The sequence below is a fragment of the Macaca nemestrina genome, chromosome 3 (assembly GCF_043159975.1).
Source record: "Macaca nemestrina isolate mMacNem1 chromosome 3, mMacNem.hap1, whole genome shotgun sequence".
In the NCBI taxonomy this organism is placed as follows: Eukaryota; Metazoa; Chordata; class Mammalia; order Primates; family Cercopithecidae; genus Macaca; species Macaca nemestrina.
Genome location: NC_092127.1, coordinates 100,713,027 through 100,729,067, shown reverse-complemented (window position 1 = coordinate 100,729,067; position 16,041 = coordinate 100,713,027). Strand labels below are relative to the sequence as shown.

Sequence of the window (16,041 nt, the reverse complement as noted above, 5' to 3'; positions counted from 1 at the left end):
AGTGATCCACCTGCCTTGGCCTCCCAAAGTGTTGGGATTACAGGCGTGAGCCACCATGCCCAGCTGAATCACCTTTTAAGAATGAAAAATTATCTCTAGGATTCTATCAGTCATTTCTGTCCTAATTTAAAATACTTGAGATTACTGCTTCTCAAAATTTAGGAAACAACCTACATATCCATCAGTATGACAGCAGGTAAACAAATTGTAGTACAGGCTGAGCATCCTGTAATCTGAAAATCCACAGTCTGAAATGCTCTAAAATCAAAAACTTTTTGAATGCCAACATGATGCCACAAGTGGGAAATTCCACTCATAAGTATTTAATGCAAACTTTGTTTCATGCACAAAATTATTATTATTATTATTTTTTTTTTTTTTTGAGACGGAGTCTTGCTCTGTCGCCCAGGCTGGAGCACAGTGACCAGATCTCGGCTCACTGCAAGCTCCGCCTCCCGGGTTCCCGCCATTCTCCTGCCTCAGCCTCCCGAGTAGCTGGGACTACAGGCGCCCGCCACCTCGCCCAGCTAGTTTTTTGTATTTTTTAGTAGAGACGGGGTTTCACTGTGTTAGCCAGGATGGTCTCGATCTCCTGACCTCGTGATCCACCCGTCTCGGCCTCCCAAAGTGCTGGGATTACAGGCTTGAGCCACCGCGCCTGGCCTCATGCACAAAATTATTTAAAATATTGTTTGAAATTAACTTCAGGCTATGTGTATAAGGTGTATATGAACTATTAATATAAATGAATTTTGTGTTTAGACTTGGGTCCTATCCCCAAGATATCTCATTGTGTTTATGCAAATGTTCCAAATCTGAAAAACTCTGAGATCTGAAACACTGCTGGTCCCAAGCATTTTGCGTAACAGATACTGAGCAGAATCTCGGTATCCCTTTTTCGAGACTCCAGCTCAAAAAAAAAAAAAAAAGGAAAAACAAAAACAGGTGATTCATGGCCAGGTGCGGTGGCTCACGCCTGTAATACCAGCACTTTGGGAGGCCAAGGTGGGAGGATTACTTGAGGTCAGTAATTTGAGACCAGCCTGGCCAACCTGGCAAAACACTATCTCTACTAAAAATACAAAAATTAGCCAGGTGTGGTGGTGCACGCCTGTAATCCGAGCCACTTGGGAGGCTGAGGCAGGAGAATCGCTTGAACCTGAGAGGCAGAGGTTGCAGTGACCTGAGATTGCACCACAGCACTCCAGTCTGGGTGACAGAGTGATACTCTGTTTCAAAATAAAAGGGGCGTAAAAAGGAAAAAAGAAAAATAATGATTCATGTCTGCGATTATTATATTTTGTAAAGGCCCTTAAAGTATAAACATTTCTTTCTTAAAGTAACAAAAAAATCGAGGCAGGCGGATCACCAGGTCAGGAAATCGAAACCATCCTGGATAACACAGTAAAACCCTATCTCTACTAAAAATACAAAAAATTAGCCAGGTGCAGTGGCATGAACCTGTAGTCCCAGCTGCTGGGGAGGCTGAGGCAGGAGAATCGCTTGAACCTGGGAGGCAGAGGTTGCAGTGAGCCAAGATCACGCCACTGCCCTCCAGCCTGGGTGACAGAGTGACTCCATCTCAAAAAAAAAAAAAAGTAACAAAAAAAATTGTCTTCATTTCTGTATTAGTAACACAGATCATTTAATCTGTGTATGAAATTGTAATTTCATACACTATTTTAAATAATTTTGTGCATGAAACAAAGTTCGTATTAAATACTTATGAGTGGAATTTCCCACTTGTGGCATCATGTTGGCACTCAAAGTTTCTGATTTTAGAGCATTTCAGATTTTGGATTTTCAGATTACAGTTCTAAAAAGAATCACATGTTGAGCTTCTATTGTGTTATGGTCTGAATGCCCCCACCCCCTGAAATTCATGTTAAAACTTAATCCCCAGTGTGGTAGTCTTCAAAAGGGGTCTTTTAGAGGCACTTGGGTCATGAGAGTTCTGCCTTCATGAATAGATTAATCCACTCATGGATTAATGAGTTAATGGATTAATGGGTTATCATGGGAGTGGAGGAGTAGAACTGGTGGCTTTGTAAGAAGGGGAAGAGAGACCTGAGCTGGTACACTCAGCCCCCTCCCCATGTGATGCTCTGTGCAGCCTCAGGACTCTGCAGAGTTCTCATCAGCAAGAAGGCCCTCACCAGATACAACCACTCAGTCCTGGACTTCTCAGCCTCTCCAAGGAATGTATTCCTTCTCTAAGAAATACATTCCTTTTCTTTGTAAATTACCCAGTTTCAGATATTCTGTTATAAGCAACAGAAAATGGACTAAGGCATATTTATTAGTCCCCTTTCCCATAAACTTACAAATTGTTCTTCCAAATGGCAGAAAGGACAGGCAGGAGGAGGAGAAAGATGAATACATGTGAGAAAACACTGAAAGGTGTTTTGTATCTTTTTGAGAACAAATGGACCCTCTAAAATATAGGAATGGCTGAGGTGTGCCAATAGTACGATTTTTTATTGGTCAGTCAGCAAGCATTTATTTCATGTTTCTTGAGGTTCCTACATTGTATTAAATATTGTGGGATATTCAAATTATTACATGACACAATCCTTTTCCTCCTGAAACTCTATAGATGTAGTTATAGCAATAGGATCAACACACCAGAAACTTTACCAATTGGCTCTAAATTATAGATTGCTGACTTAATATGTAATAGTTTTTGAGAAGCATGACAGGATGGGGAAGGAAGCACTGATGTGGGATCAGAAGCCTAGAGTTCTAATCTTCAGTGATGGTGGGTGTGTCATTTAGCGTCCCTGAGATTTCTGTTTCCTCACCTAGAAAACGGACATCATAATTTCTGCTCTGCCTGCTTTGCAGGTCTGTTGTGAAAACAAAACAAAATAAGGTATCTGAAAGTACCATGAAAGCTTTAGGGCACTATACAAACTTAAGGTGTTCTTGGTTAGGAGAGAAAGAAATCAAGAGGGGACTGAAGTGATTGCATTTTAAAGTATAATGGAGAGGCGAAGGCCTGAGGTCGAAGGTGAAGGAATGGGATGAAATGAACCAAAGAGACACAAGTTGGGGACGGAGAGGAGGAAAATAAACCTTACGCCAACCTTATGAGGTACAGATGAAGAAACTGAGGCCTAGAGAGATTACATAAATCAGCCAAGGACAGAAAACTAGTAAGTGATCGAGCCAGGATATGAGTTCAGGATTGTCTGACTCCAGAGCTCTTACTCTTAAGCATTATGCTGTACTGCTGGATAAAAAACAGAGACAAAAAAAAAAAAAAAAAAACAACCCTGATTTGTGTATGGCTCAGTGAAGAGATGAAATAAACTATAACCAAGGGACATAATACAAATTATGGGAAAGAAGACTGATTAGGTTTCGGGGGGCCCCTTTGTCGATTACTTGTACTTAGAACTTACTTTCAAAATTTAAATGTAATTTTAGAATTTATCCTCACAATTGCTCAAATAAATAAATATGGCAACTAGACTGCACCACAGAATATTATGCAAGTGGCCCAAAGTCATGCACCCACTAATAGTAAGGTTGGCATTGGAACTGAATCCTAAAATTTTCAGGCTGTTGATCTACTGTGCTGCGATGATGGCCTGGATAGATGGAGCCAGTGTTTCCTCTCACCCAGGACTACAAAGTGCAGACAAGACATGCCAACTTCACCAGGCCTCTTTCCTTCTTCCCCTTCTTTCTTCCACCTGCCTTCTTGGTCCCTAGCATCAGTCACCTTCCCTGACCCATATGCTCATCCCTCTAAGCACACCCAAGTTGTGGGGCTGCATTGCCAAAGGGGCTGCCACTCATGCGAGGCTCATCTAATATGCCTGGTGACCAATAAATGTATAAAGTGCACCCTTCCTTTCTCAGCGTCATTATTCTACGTGAGTCTGAAGGGAAAGACTATAAAATTAAATTGTGAAAACCTTATTATATAAAGCTGTCTGAGCGTATTTTTTCACATTCCAAATATGCTGTTAGTAACAACGAATTCATTTATTTAATGTTCTGAACTGTCAATTTGTATTCAAAATTATGGAAGAAATTTAAGTTGTGTTATAATCTGTAGAAGAACTTCACGTTTTTACTTTCCTGAAGCCCATTTTGTTTTTAATTTTTGACTTTTAGAAAAGGGAACCACATTTTTTTTTACTAATCTACTTATCCCTTTGTATTACTAATTATTTCTAATACCTTAGTGATTTTTTTCTTCTTTTCTAGCCTAAACTTGAGAAAAAAAGATATTTCCTCTTTGGAATGCTGTGTGGACTCTCCTTATTCAATTTAAATGTTGCTAACCTTCCTTTCCCACTGGCTCTGTATAAAAAACTTCTGGACCAAAAGCCATCATTGGAAGATTTAAAAGAACTCAGTCCTCGGTTGGGGAAGTAAGTAAATACAACCTTTTTTTCAGGACTATATCTAGGAAGTCTCAGTTGTTTAGGCATAAATAATCTTACACACAGAGAGACAGATACGGTCTTCAATTTCAATAATGTATGCTCTTGAGAGGAATTTGAATTTCAGCATGATTTATAACTGAGTAAACCTTCAAAATGGAGGAAAGCTGAATGTTCCTCTAATTATTAACTAGCAGAAGAAACAAGAGTTCTGACCTGGTCTCTTGACTTTATCCAGGTGGAAACAGTTGCTTCAGAGAGCACAATATATACATGCATCATCACACATATAAATATTTATGACTATACAAGGGTGTGTCTGTATCTGTGTAAGTCTAATAAAAAAACTGAAAATATGCTCACCCTAACTAGTAATTGAGGGAATAAATAAAAATGAGATGTCATTTTTCTACTTACAGATTGACATTTGTTAAAAAGTTTTTCTTACAGTGTTGGCAAAAAACTGGGGGAAAGGACTCTCTCTTCTTGTGTACTGTTAGTGGAAGAATATATTAGCTAGATGCGTGCTAGAGCAGGGTTTCTCAGCTTTGGCAATACTGACCTTTTGGCCTGTTTAATTCTTTGTTGTGGGAGACTGTCCTGGGCATTGTGGGATGTTTAGCAGCATTTGGGGTCACACCCACTGGATGCCAGTGGTAACCTTCCCTCCAAGTGTGACAACCAAAGATGTCTCTGGACTTTGCTGAATGATCACTAGGGTACAAAGTCATCCCTGGTTCAGAATCACTGTCTAGAGGAAACACCTCATTTTTGTAATTTCCATGAAGATGTAGCAGTGTCTATGTGGTAACAATGGTCCAACAAATCAAACTGTAAATAGAGGTAAACTCTAGGGAAAGGGAGTGAGAAGATGGAGGATAGGAATTTTATATTATATTTTATACATTTCTATATTGTTCACAATTTTTTCCATTGAAAATTACTTGTGAAACTTTATAAGATCAATAAATACAATTTTTAAAACCAAAATCTTCATTAGGAGTTTGCAAGAAGTTCTAAATGATGATGCTGATGACATTGGAGATGTGCTCTGCATACGCTTTTCTGTGAGTACTAATGAAAGTCAGATTATAGTTTAGCTTTAATCTGTTTCTAAAAAATAATCTTTATTATAGTATCTTAAATTTGGGATCCCTTTTTCTTTATTGAGGCAGAGTCTCACTCTGTCACCCAGGCTGGAGTGCAATGGCGTGATCTTGGCTCACTGCAACCTCTGCCTCCTGGGTTCAAGTGATTCTCCTGCCTCAGCCTCCTGAGTAGCTGGGACTATGGGCATGTGACACCATGCCTGGCTAATTTTTGCATTCTTTGTAGAGACGGGTTTTTGCTATGTTGGCCAGGCTGGTCTCTAACTCCTGGCCTCAAGTGATCCACCTGTCTCAGCCTCCCAAAGTGCTAGGATTACAGGGATGAGCCATTGTGCCTGGCCCCTGGGATCCCTTTTTAAAAAGAGATTTCTGTACTGCAAGACTTTCCCCTTATCTTCTTCTCATGTCTATATACTCTCAAATAAAGTGAAGCTATGGTGATTATTCAACTAGTGTAAATAATGTAACAACTAAACGATAATTTAGGCATGAAAGCAATGTATACCATGTACTAGGTAGGCTTTTTTGCTTTCCATGTATTTAAAAGGTTGAACTACATAAAAAATTATTTAGTTCCAAGTTATTTTCAATTATATAGGGGAAAATGTATTGGCAATAATGATATTATGGGTGGTTGATTATTCAGACTTACTTTGATATTTGGTACCTGAATACATTTTGGTTACAGATACATTGGGACCAAAATGATGTTGACTTAATTCCAAATGGGATCTCTATACCTGTGGACCAAACCAACAAGTAAGTTTTGACAGCTAGAATATCTGTTTTGAATATACTGTACATAAAATGTTGTATCACTATTCTTTAAAAATGTATTTTTAAATATGGTTCACGCCTGTAATACCAGCAATTTGGGAGGCTGAGGCAGGTGGCTCACTTGAGGCCAGGAGTTCAAGACCAGCCTGGCCAACATGGCGAAACCCCATCTCTACTACAAAAATTAGCCAGGTGTGGTGGCACATGCCTGTAGTCCCAGCTACTCAGGAGGCTGAGGATTGCTTGAACCCAGGAAGTGGAGGTTGCAGTGAGCCGGGATTGCTCACTGGGCAACAGAGTGAGACTCTGTCTCAAAAAAAAAAAAAAAAAAAACCAAAGTATTTTAGCTTCTCAGATGATTGTTTTAGCTCCTAATCTTTTCGAAAAAAAGAATCTTTTAAGATAAAAGAAAAGGAGAAAGAATTCAGGGTTCAATATTTCCTTTGTAGCTCTTTTTACTATTTATTCATTTAACAAATATTTTTGAGCCCCTATTTTGTACCAGACTCTATTCTAGGTGCTGGAGATACAGTAGTCAAAAAGACAGACAAAATTTGGAGCTTAAATTCCAGTGGGACAGAAAGATAATATACAAATGAATCATTATTATTTTTAATAGAGATGGAGTCTTGCCATGCTGCCCAGGCTGGTCTCAAATTCCTGAGCTGAGGCAGTCCTCACATCTCAGCCTCCCAAAGTACTGGGATTACAAGGGTAAGCCACCGCACCTGGCCACAAATGAATTATTATGTAATATAATATCAGATAAGGATGAGCACTCTGAAGAAAATTAAAACCCATTAAGAAACTAGGGAGTTCCAGGTGGTATGCTGGAGCTCACTAGTACCAGCTTGTGAGAGCTGACTGTTAAATTTTCAAAAATGTTAAGAGTTTATTATCAAAGTATTAGTAGCTGAAAATCAGCCATGGTGGGAATATTTACACCACAGAAATTGGCCAATGCTGCAAATGTGTGTCCCCTCCCCTCCCCCTCCTTTTCAGAGAGCTGGTTGTTAGACATTTACCAGCACACCACTGGTTACAGGGGAAGGCAGACAAGAGTTGATTTAGATAGGCTAATCCACAAAGGCTGCCCAAAGTGTGGGAGACAATCATGTCTCTGATGGAAATGCCTCCAGTAGCAACCCTGCCATCAGGAAATTAATCATTTAGTAGAAATTACATCCTGTAGTATAAGACAGACCTTGCAGGAATAATTTTCACAAAGTGACATGTGTTGTGAGAGGGGACAAGCAGAGGAACAGAAGGATTAACCCTGAAAAAGTCTTACTTATATTGAAATCTAATGGATGGTAGAAGTTATCAGGTAAAGAAGAAATGCTGCATTCTGTGGCCTAATTACAAAAGAGAGACAACAAGACCTATGAACTAAAGGTCAGTATGGCCAGAGATGAAAATGGAAGTGGGAGCCGGGCACCATGGTGCACACTTGTAGTCTCACCTACTCAGGAGACTGTGGCAGGAGGATCGCTTGAGGCCAGGAGTCCAAGTCCAGCCTGGGCAACATAGGGAAACCCCATGTCTTAAGAAAGAGAGAGAGAGAGAGGGGGAGAGAGGAAGAGAGAAAGAAAGAAGGAAAGAAGGAAAGACAGAGAACGAGAGAAGGAAGGAAGGGAGGGAGGGAGGGAGGAAGGAAGGAGAAAGAAAGAGAAAAAAAGAAAGAGAAAGAAAGAAAATGGAAGTAGGAAGAGGCTGCTTGCTGAGACTGGCAAGGTCATATCATTGAGGGAGGAGGTGGGGTTGGGAAGGCCTGTTGATCCCTGCTAAGGAGGTTTGGAATTTACCCCAAGGGTAATGGGAAGCCTTTGATAGACTTTAAGCAAGAGAATGACATATTCAGATTCATGTTTTAAAAATATCCTACTGACTGCAGTGAGGAAAGTGAGCCAAATAGTTTTAAACCTTCTGATTATATTTTCTAAATTTCTTTCTTCTAGCTGACCAGGTTTTGGTCACAACACAACATTCTTGTGCTATGTAGAAGTAATTGACTTTTCCTTCTCAATAGAAATAGTAAAAAGAAAAAAGCATAGAATCTTTTAATCATTGGCCTCTTCCTTCCTTTCCTTCCTTTTCTTTTTTTTTTTTCTTCCCTCAAGGAAAGACTATGTTTCTAAGTATATTGATTACATTTTCAACGTCTCTGTAAAAGCAGTTTATGAGGAATTTCAGAGAGGATTTTATAGAGTCTGTGAGAAGGAGATACTTAGACATTTCTACCCCGAGGAACTAATGACAGCAATCATTGGAAATACTGATTATGACTGGAAACAATTTGAACAGGTAGGTGATACCTAAAGTGCCCCAATTTTTCCGAACAACTTCTATGTGTTCCACCCCACTCAAATCATTTTTCTCCCTCTTTCTCTCAAGAATTCAAAGTATGAGCAAGGATACCAAAAATCACATCCTACTATACGGTTGTTTTGGAAGGCTTTCCACAAACTAACCTTGGATGAAAAGAAAAAATTCCTCTGTAAGTACTGTGGTAATAGATGGACACATAATTATATATCTTTTTAAAAGGTACAATCTTGTTTAGAATGAAGCCATTGAAGTGGCCTTACTGTCTGGGGTGACACCCAAGGTTCTTTGTCTCACAGCCATGGAGATCAAGGACAGGGACACACACAAAGGGTAAGGTATAGAGCAGAAACTTAGTAAGAGACAAAAAAAGAGAATACCCCTCTGCTACAGAGAGGGGTCCCAGAAAAATGAGTTGCTGATCTGTGGTGAAATGCAGGATTTTTTATAGATGAGCTAGTGAGGAGGACATACATAGGGCATGAAAAAATGAGTTAGGACCAGGTGTACCATCGCATAGGTCACGAATCTCTAGCAGCCCCTACCCCAATCTTTGATTATACAGGTGGGTAGCTACTCCATGGTGCTTATTTCTTTCTTACTGTGCATGTGCTAAAAAAGAGGGGAGGTGGAACCCCCATGGTGGACATGCCTGGCCCCAGGTTGCCCTTTCTATTGGTGGAGCTGCTGGCATTCCCCCGTACTAGCTTCCAGCCTTCTTATCTATGTTTGCAGCCCAGTATTCCAGGCTGCTCTTTATTAGAAAAGAAGTGATTTCTTGGACTGCTTTTTGTTAGAAGGGAAGTTCTACTGAGGACTCTTTTGCCCTCACTATCTGCCTAAAATAATTTTCTATCTCTGTATCACCATTCTTGCTGGTGGATCACATGTGTTAGTGGCAGAGCAAGGATGAGAACCCAGGCTCCCTACCTTCTAGACCAGCATTCTTTCTCTTACTCAAGGCTGTTTCTTTTTTTTTTTTTTAAATAGAGATTTGCTATTTTACTACTTTTTCTACACTGACTTTTTCTGCACCCTCTTTCCTCACTTCAGCTGGCTCCTAAGCCTTTTATCTCATGTTCCTATCTTCATCTAATTATCTAAGTCCTATGATGTTCGAATGATGCAAATAATCTGTTTTATAGTAATATATCATTTAGAAATAATAATAGCAACAACAACTGATGATAATAGTAGCAGCAGCAGCAGCAGCATTTACTGTGTGCTTATTCTGTGCCATGCACTATGCTGACTGCTTTGTATTTATTACCTACCTTTTTCCTAATAGCAACCCTATGAGGTAGGTACTATTCTTTTTTCCCATTTCAGACATGAGGAAAACGAGGTTTGGAGCATTTAGTAGATTGCCCATGTTCAGACAGCTGGTAAGTATGGGAACCAGAATAGAATCCATCAGGCTGACTCCAAATCTCAGGCTCTTGAGCACTAAGCTCTGTGGCCTCATGGTACAAGAACTTCTCTTGGTGGGAACCCTAAGGTTTCTCTAGGGCAGACTTAATGACTTCTCTCACCATCTCATCCCATTCATCAGCTCTTCCTGAGTTACACATCTTTCTTCTTGATATTTTTGTTGCTACTAAGGATGTTGGAGGACAATTCCAACTTGTCCACATATCCAACCTATTTCTCTATAAGCCCAAGCTGCCTTTCTAATCTTCTCTCTTAATGGGAAACTTTTGATTCAGCCCAGTGGTTCAGCTGTCTGTACATCTCATGAGTTCACTTCTTCCCACCTCTGGCTTTTTCCTGAGTTTTGTCCCCTGCCTTGAAAGCTCACCCAAATCCTGTCTTGAGAAATAGCCTGGTGTGACCTCTGTGAAGTCCCTCTGACCACCCAGTCTGGTGTCTGACTCCGTGTTGAATCCTTTAAGCTCCTAACCTCATTCTTCCTAGATGAGCTGAATAAACTTCCTTCTTGCTACTGTCTTTTCATGCATACAATTTTCCCCCAACTACACCATGAACTCATTGAGGACAAAGACCAATTGTCATGATTTTTCTACACTCAATATGGCCGAGGACAGTTCTCTCTGCCTAAGGACCTTCGATCAATACTTACTGAATGAAGTGATTAATTTCTTCCTTTTCATTATGTTTTATTCTTCCTATGAAATATCTTAACCAAATTTTATTCTTTTCTAGTGTTTCTTACAGGACGTGATAGGCTGCACACAAGAGGCATACAGAAAATGGAAATAGTATTTCGCTGTCCTGAAACTTTCAGTGAAAGAGATCACCCAACATCAATAACATGTCATCATATTCTCTACCTCCCTAAGTATTCTACAATGGAAAGAATGGAGGAAGCACTTCAAGTAGCCATCAACAACAACAGAGGATTTGTCTCACCCATGATCACGTAGTCATAATCACCTCTGAGAGACTCAGGGTGGGCTTTCTCACGCTTGGATCCTTCTGTTCTTCCTTACACCTAAATAATACAAGAGGTTAATGAATAGTGGTTAGAAGTAGTTGAGGGAGAGGTTGGGGGAATGGGGAGATGATGATGATGGTCAAAGGGCACAAAATCTCACACAAGACTGAGGCAGGAGAATACAGTCCAGAGATAGGGATCTAAGGATGACTTGGACATACTCCCTGGCACGGAAGAATCTGAACACTGGCCTATGATTGGTCCATTCCAGGACCTTCATTTGCATAAGGCATTAAACCACATCAGTCTCTGATTGGCCATGGGCCAAATCTGCACTCCAGCCAATGATTGGTTCATTCCAGGACATTCATTTGCATAAGGAGTCAAACCACACCAGTCTTGGATTGGCCGTAAACCAAATCACCTCAGCCTCTAATTGGCTGTGAGCCAGTCTTTCATTTACATAGGGTGTAACCATCAAGAAACCTCTACAGGGTACTTAAGCCCCAGAAGATCTTGCTACTAGGGCTCTTGAGCCACTTGCTCGAGCCCACCCCCACCCTGTGTAATGTACTTTCACTTTTGCTCCTTCACTGCCTTGTGCTCCAATAAATCCATTCCTTCACCACCTGTTCATGCATGTCGTTCAATTCTTTGTTCAACACACCAAGAACGTGTACACCTCATTATCAGAACCCTTAACCCAGTAATATATTTTGGCAAGCCAGCCAGGAGATAAGCCCAAATTTGGGGATTTATTTTCTTTTATTCTACTGAGATTCCATTTGTGGCCACGGGCTGGAACTAAACTCCATCCGGGACTCTCTCTGTCTCTCCCCTTCTCTTTCTTTCCCTTTTCCAACTTGGGACCCTTGGCAGACAGCATTCTAAGCACAGAGACAACTGAAGGTCTCTTGCCAGGGCCACTGTCTGGTGAGACTGAAATGTTTCTGTGTGTAAGCATCTAACCATCATCGCCTACTTCAGGTGGGACCTGAGTCCTTTTCTTTTTAGTCCTTCAGCAGCCATTTCCCAGTAGCTCCTCGGTAATTGAGGACAACTGGCCAAGGCCACTCTCTAGTGCTGCCCGAAAGCCAAAGAGTGAATGGGGATAGCTGTCTGGCCTGGAAGCTGGATTCTTTTCTATCTCCTGGTTATAGTTCCTGAGCCCCACATGTGACCAATTGGCAGTGGCAGCTTGTCCAGGTCGAATACATACACATTTCAGGTGGCTTTAACCCTCCTTTTCTTATGCTAAAATTCCCTTGTGGAGTCAGCCCGTCAGGGAATGCAACAAATAGGGGCACAAGATAAATCCGTGCCGCCATGAGGTGCATGTTTTTGCGACTATAATATTATATTTATTTGCTGCTTATGTTGGAATAACATGTTTAGGCCAATTAGAGATGTACCCCAACCCAAAGGGCCAGGGCAATAGGTAACTGACTATGGAGGCCCCAAGGGCAAACATTAGCCTAAAGGTTAGGGACCAACCACTTGGATAGGGAAAGTGCCCTGCTTCTTTTCTAAGGGACCAGATCTAGATCATTTAAGTTTAGTAGATCTGGTACTAAGGGAAGAATCCTGGTGGAGACTCTTGGATCACTGTATAAATTGCACAGTGGATCCCTGGGGAAATCTTTGCGCCTGGTTTATCTGGTACAGTCAGAGAGCACTATACTCCCTTATTGAGAGGCCAGTCTCTAACAAGTTTAAATTAGGCAGTCTGCCATCCCTTGCCCTTCAAACTATACTTACTATAATGGTTAAGGAAACCATCTGGGAAGAAACTACTGTGGCCAGCTACAGGGATGCCAAAAGCCAAGAACTGTATCCAAGAATGAAGGGAATCATACTAGGCATTGTCTATGAAAGGAAAGCATTTAAAGCAGGACTGGTGCCCACCTAAGGTCAGAGATGTCTGACACTCTTAAGACTGGACCCCAAAAGGGGACTCCTTGGGAGATCCAATCCTAGGCCACAACCTCTCTGAAGGGGAAGCCCCTAGGTGGAGGTTCTGAGGTCTAATATTAAATCCTCCTTAGAATTTTTTCTCTCTTACGACAATAGGAAATACTCCATCCATACCACCTGACTCCCCACTCAGCTGCATCCTCAATAATTGGAACCAATTTGACCCTGACAATATAAGAAGGAAACATTTGTTTTTTTACTGTAATACGGTTTGGTCCCAGTATCCTCTAGATAGCCAGGAGAAATGGCTAGTCAATGGGAGTCTCGGTCATGACACTATCCTGCAATTAGACTTATCTTGCAAAAGGCAGGGTAAATAGTCAGAAATACCATGTTTAAGCCTGTATGGCCCTGCACCAAAACCCTTCAATTTGTAAGGCTTCCAAATTTTGCCCTCAAAAAGAAAAAATTCCTAAAGTAGAATCAGATGTTCTAGATGACCCCTTTCTGCAAGGGCCACCATTTCTCAGGGATAACTGCAACCAACTCCATACAACCCCTTGCCAAGTGCTCCTGGGGATCAAACCCAGGAACAGGAGCCGGGAACTCCACTAAGTTCCCCACACACTTCCAGGGCAACACCTTATTCAATTCCCTGTCCAGCTGTATTTCCTATAAGGGAAGTAGCAGGAGCTGAGGGGCTAATCTAAGTGGAGGCCCCCTTCTCCATAACTGATATACAGCAATGAAAGGATAAGTTAGGAATTTATTCTGAGAACCTCAGGAGATTTGCAGACAGATTCCAAACTTTAACCTTAGCCTTTGATCTCTCACAGAAAGATGTTCAATATGTCCTGGCAACTTGTTGCACTCCTCTGGAGAAAGAACATATTTCTGAGGCCACCCAACGGGAAGCAGACAAGCTATTTGCCGGAAACTCCAATGGCAATTGCCTGGGCCCAGATACAGTCCCCATCACTGACCGTAATTGGAACTATAACACCCCTGTGGGAATGAACAACTGAGCCAAATTCCTTGAAGCTCACCTGGGAGGAATGAGAAAGGAAATGGCAAAGGCAGTAAATTAAGGGAAATTACACAGGGTAAGGAGGAAAGCTGTATTTTATAGTAGATTGGAAGAGGCTTTTAAAAAATACACCAACCTGGACCCTCCCTCTCCTGAAGGCAAAGTATTAATGACACAGGATTTCATTAGTCAAGCTGCCCCGGACATTAGGCATAAAATCCAGAAGCTACCCATGGGACCACAAACTAATCAAAATCAGCTTATTGATACCACCTCCATGGTATATAACAATCGTGATCTGGAGGAAGTGGAAAGGGAATACAGTAAAGAAAAACAGCCGAAATTTTGGCAACTGTCATTGGTGATGCCCTAAATACCCAAAAGGCATCCAAAGGAAACCCAAAGGGTCACAAGGACAATGCCGGCAAAAGCTCTGGTTACAAGTACAAGAAAAGTGGGCACTAGGAAAGGACCCCACTAAGCCCCCGCAGGGCCTGTGTTGCCAATGCGAGGGCACCAGTCGCGACCCCTGGCGCTGGATAATTGACTGCCCCCGCTCTGACTGAGGGGCTCCATCAGTCAAAACTCTAGCAGCGCATAAGGAGGGATCAGATGAAGACTCACAGGACCCAGGGACATCACTACCACTTAGGATCCCCGGGTAACTCTGGACGTCATGGCCACCCAAATTACCTCACACGCCAAGCAGCAGCTTCACTTGGAATGGCTGTATTCTGTAGAATATAAATCCCAAATTTCAGGCACATAGAAAAGCTCCTTTACGAGGCAACAAGGGGACCTTAAGATGAGCCAATGGAATGAACCCTAGAAATGAGGGAGGCTTTCACCAAGTTAAAACGGGCTCTCAGCCAGGCTCACCAAGCCCTTCTCAGCATTCCACACCTCACCAAGCCCTTCTTGTATGTGGAAGAAAAGAAAGGTATAGCAGTGGGAGTGCTTACTCAGAAGCTGAGAACAGAGCCTAGGCCCATTGCATACTTTTCTTTTCTTTTTTTTTGAGATGGACTCTTGTTCTGTCTCCCAGGCTGGAGTACACTGGCACAATCTCGGCTCACTGCCACCTCCAGCTCCTAGATTCAAGTCATTCTCCTGCCTCAGCCTCCCAAGTAGCTGGGATTACAGGTGCCTGTCACTACCACGCCCCAACTAATTTTTGTATTTTAGTAGGGACAAGGTTTCACCACGTTGGCCAGCATGGTCTTGAATTCCTGATCTCAAGCAATCCACCCACCTTGGCCTCCCAAAGTGTTGGAATCACAGGTGTAAGCCACTGCGCCCAGTCGTTGCTTACTTAGCAAAGAAATAAGACAGGGTAGCCACCAGGTAGCCCAGCTGCCTCTAGGCAATAGCAGCCACTGCTATTTTGGTTGAAGAAGCTATTAAAATTACTCTAGGCTGACCAGGCATGGTGGCTCACGCCTGTAATCCCAGCACTTTGGGAGGCCGAGGTGGGTGGATCACCTGAGGTCGGGAGTTGGAGACCAGCCTGACCAACATGGAGAAACCCTGTCTCTACTAAAAATACAAAATTAACTGGGGGTGGTGGCACATGCCTGTAATCCCAGTTACTCCCGAGGATGAGGCAGGAGAATTGCTTGAACCCGGGAGGCGGAGGTTACAGTGAGCCGAGATCGTATCATTGCACTCCAGCCTGGTCAACAAGACCAAAACTCTGCCTCAAAAATAAATAAATAAATAAATAAATAAATAAATAAATAAATAAATAAACGAAAATTACTCTAGACCAGCCACAACTCCCCACCAGTCCTAGAAATAAAAGGACATATCTGGATGACAGGAGAAAGATTAAATACGAGGTGGCACTCCTAGATAATCCAGAGATCACAATTAAGACCTGTAACACCTTAAACCCAGTTCTATTAGTCTGTTCTCACGTTGCTAGTAAAGACATACCTGAGACTGGGTAATTTATAAAGGAAAGAGGTTTAATTGACTCACAGTTCCACATGACTGGGGAGGCCTCACAATCATGGCTGGTGGAAGGCAAAGGAGAAGCAAAGTCATGTCTTACATGGCAGCAGGCAAGACAGCATGTGCTGGGGAACTCTACAAAAC

The 16,041-nt window shown here is 41.9% G+C and overlaps 1 protein-coding gene across 4 annotated transcripts in view; it reads left to right on the top strand.

The window, feature by feature from the left end:
* Positions 1-11,637, top strand: part of LOC105479640 (HECT and RLD domain containing E3 ubiquitin protein ligase family member 6) — a 64,735-nt gene extending 53,098 nt beyond the window's left edge. For all 4 annotated transcript variants that reach the window (XM_071092604.1, XM_011737722.2, XM_071092603.1 and 1 more), the window contains 6 exons: positions 4,219-4,385; positions 5,398-5,464; positions 6,195-6,265; positions 8,404-8,587; positions 8,678-8,780; positions 10,772-11,637. In XM_071092604.1, the coding sequence (XP_070948705.1) occupies positions 4,219-4,385; positions 5,398-5,464; positions 6,195-6,265; positions 8,404-8,587; positions 8,678-8,780; positions 10,772-10,992 (813 nt within the window). In that variant the 3' untranslated portion in view covers positions 10,993-11,637. The remainder of the gene's footprint in view (positions 1-4,218; positions 4,386-5,397; positions 5,465-6,194; positions 6,266-8,403; positions 8,588-8,677; positions 8,781-10,771) is intronic.
* The last annotated feature ends 4,404 nt before the right edge of the window (positions 11,638-16,041 follow it).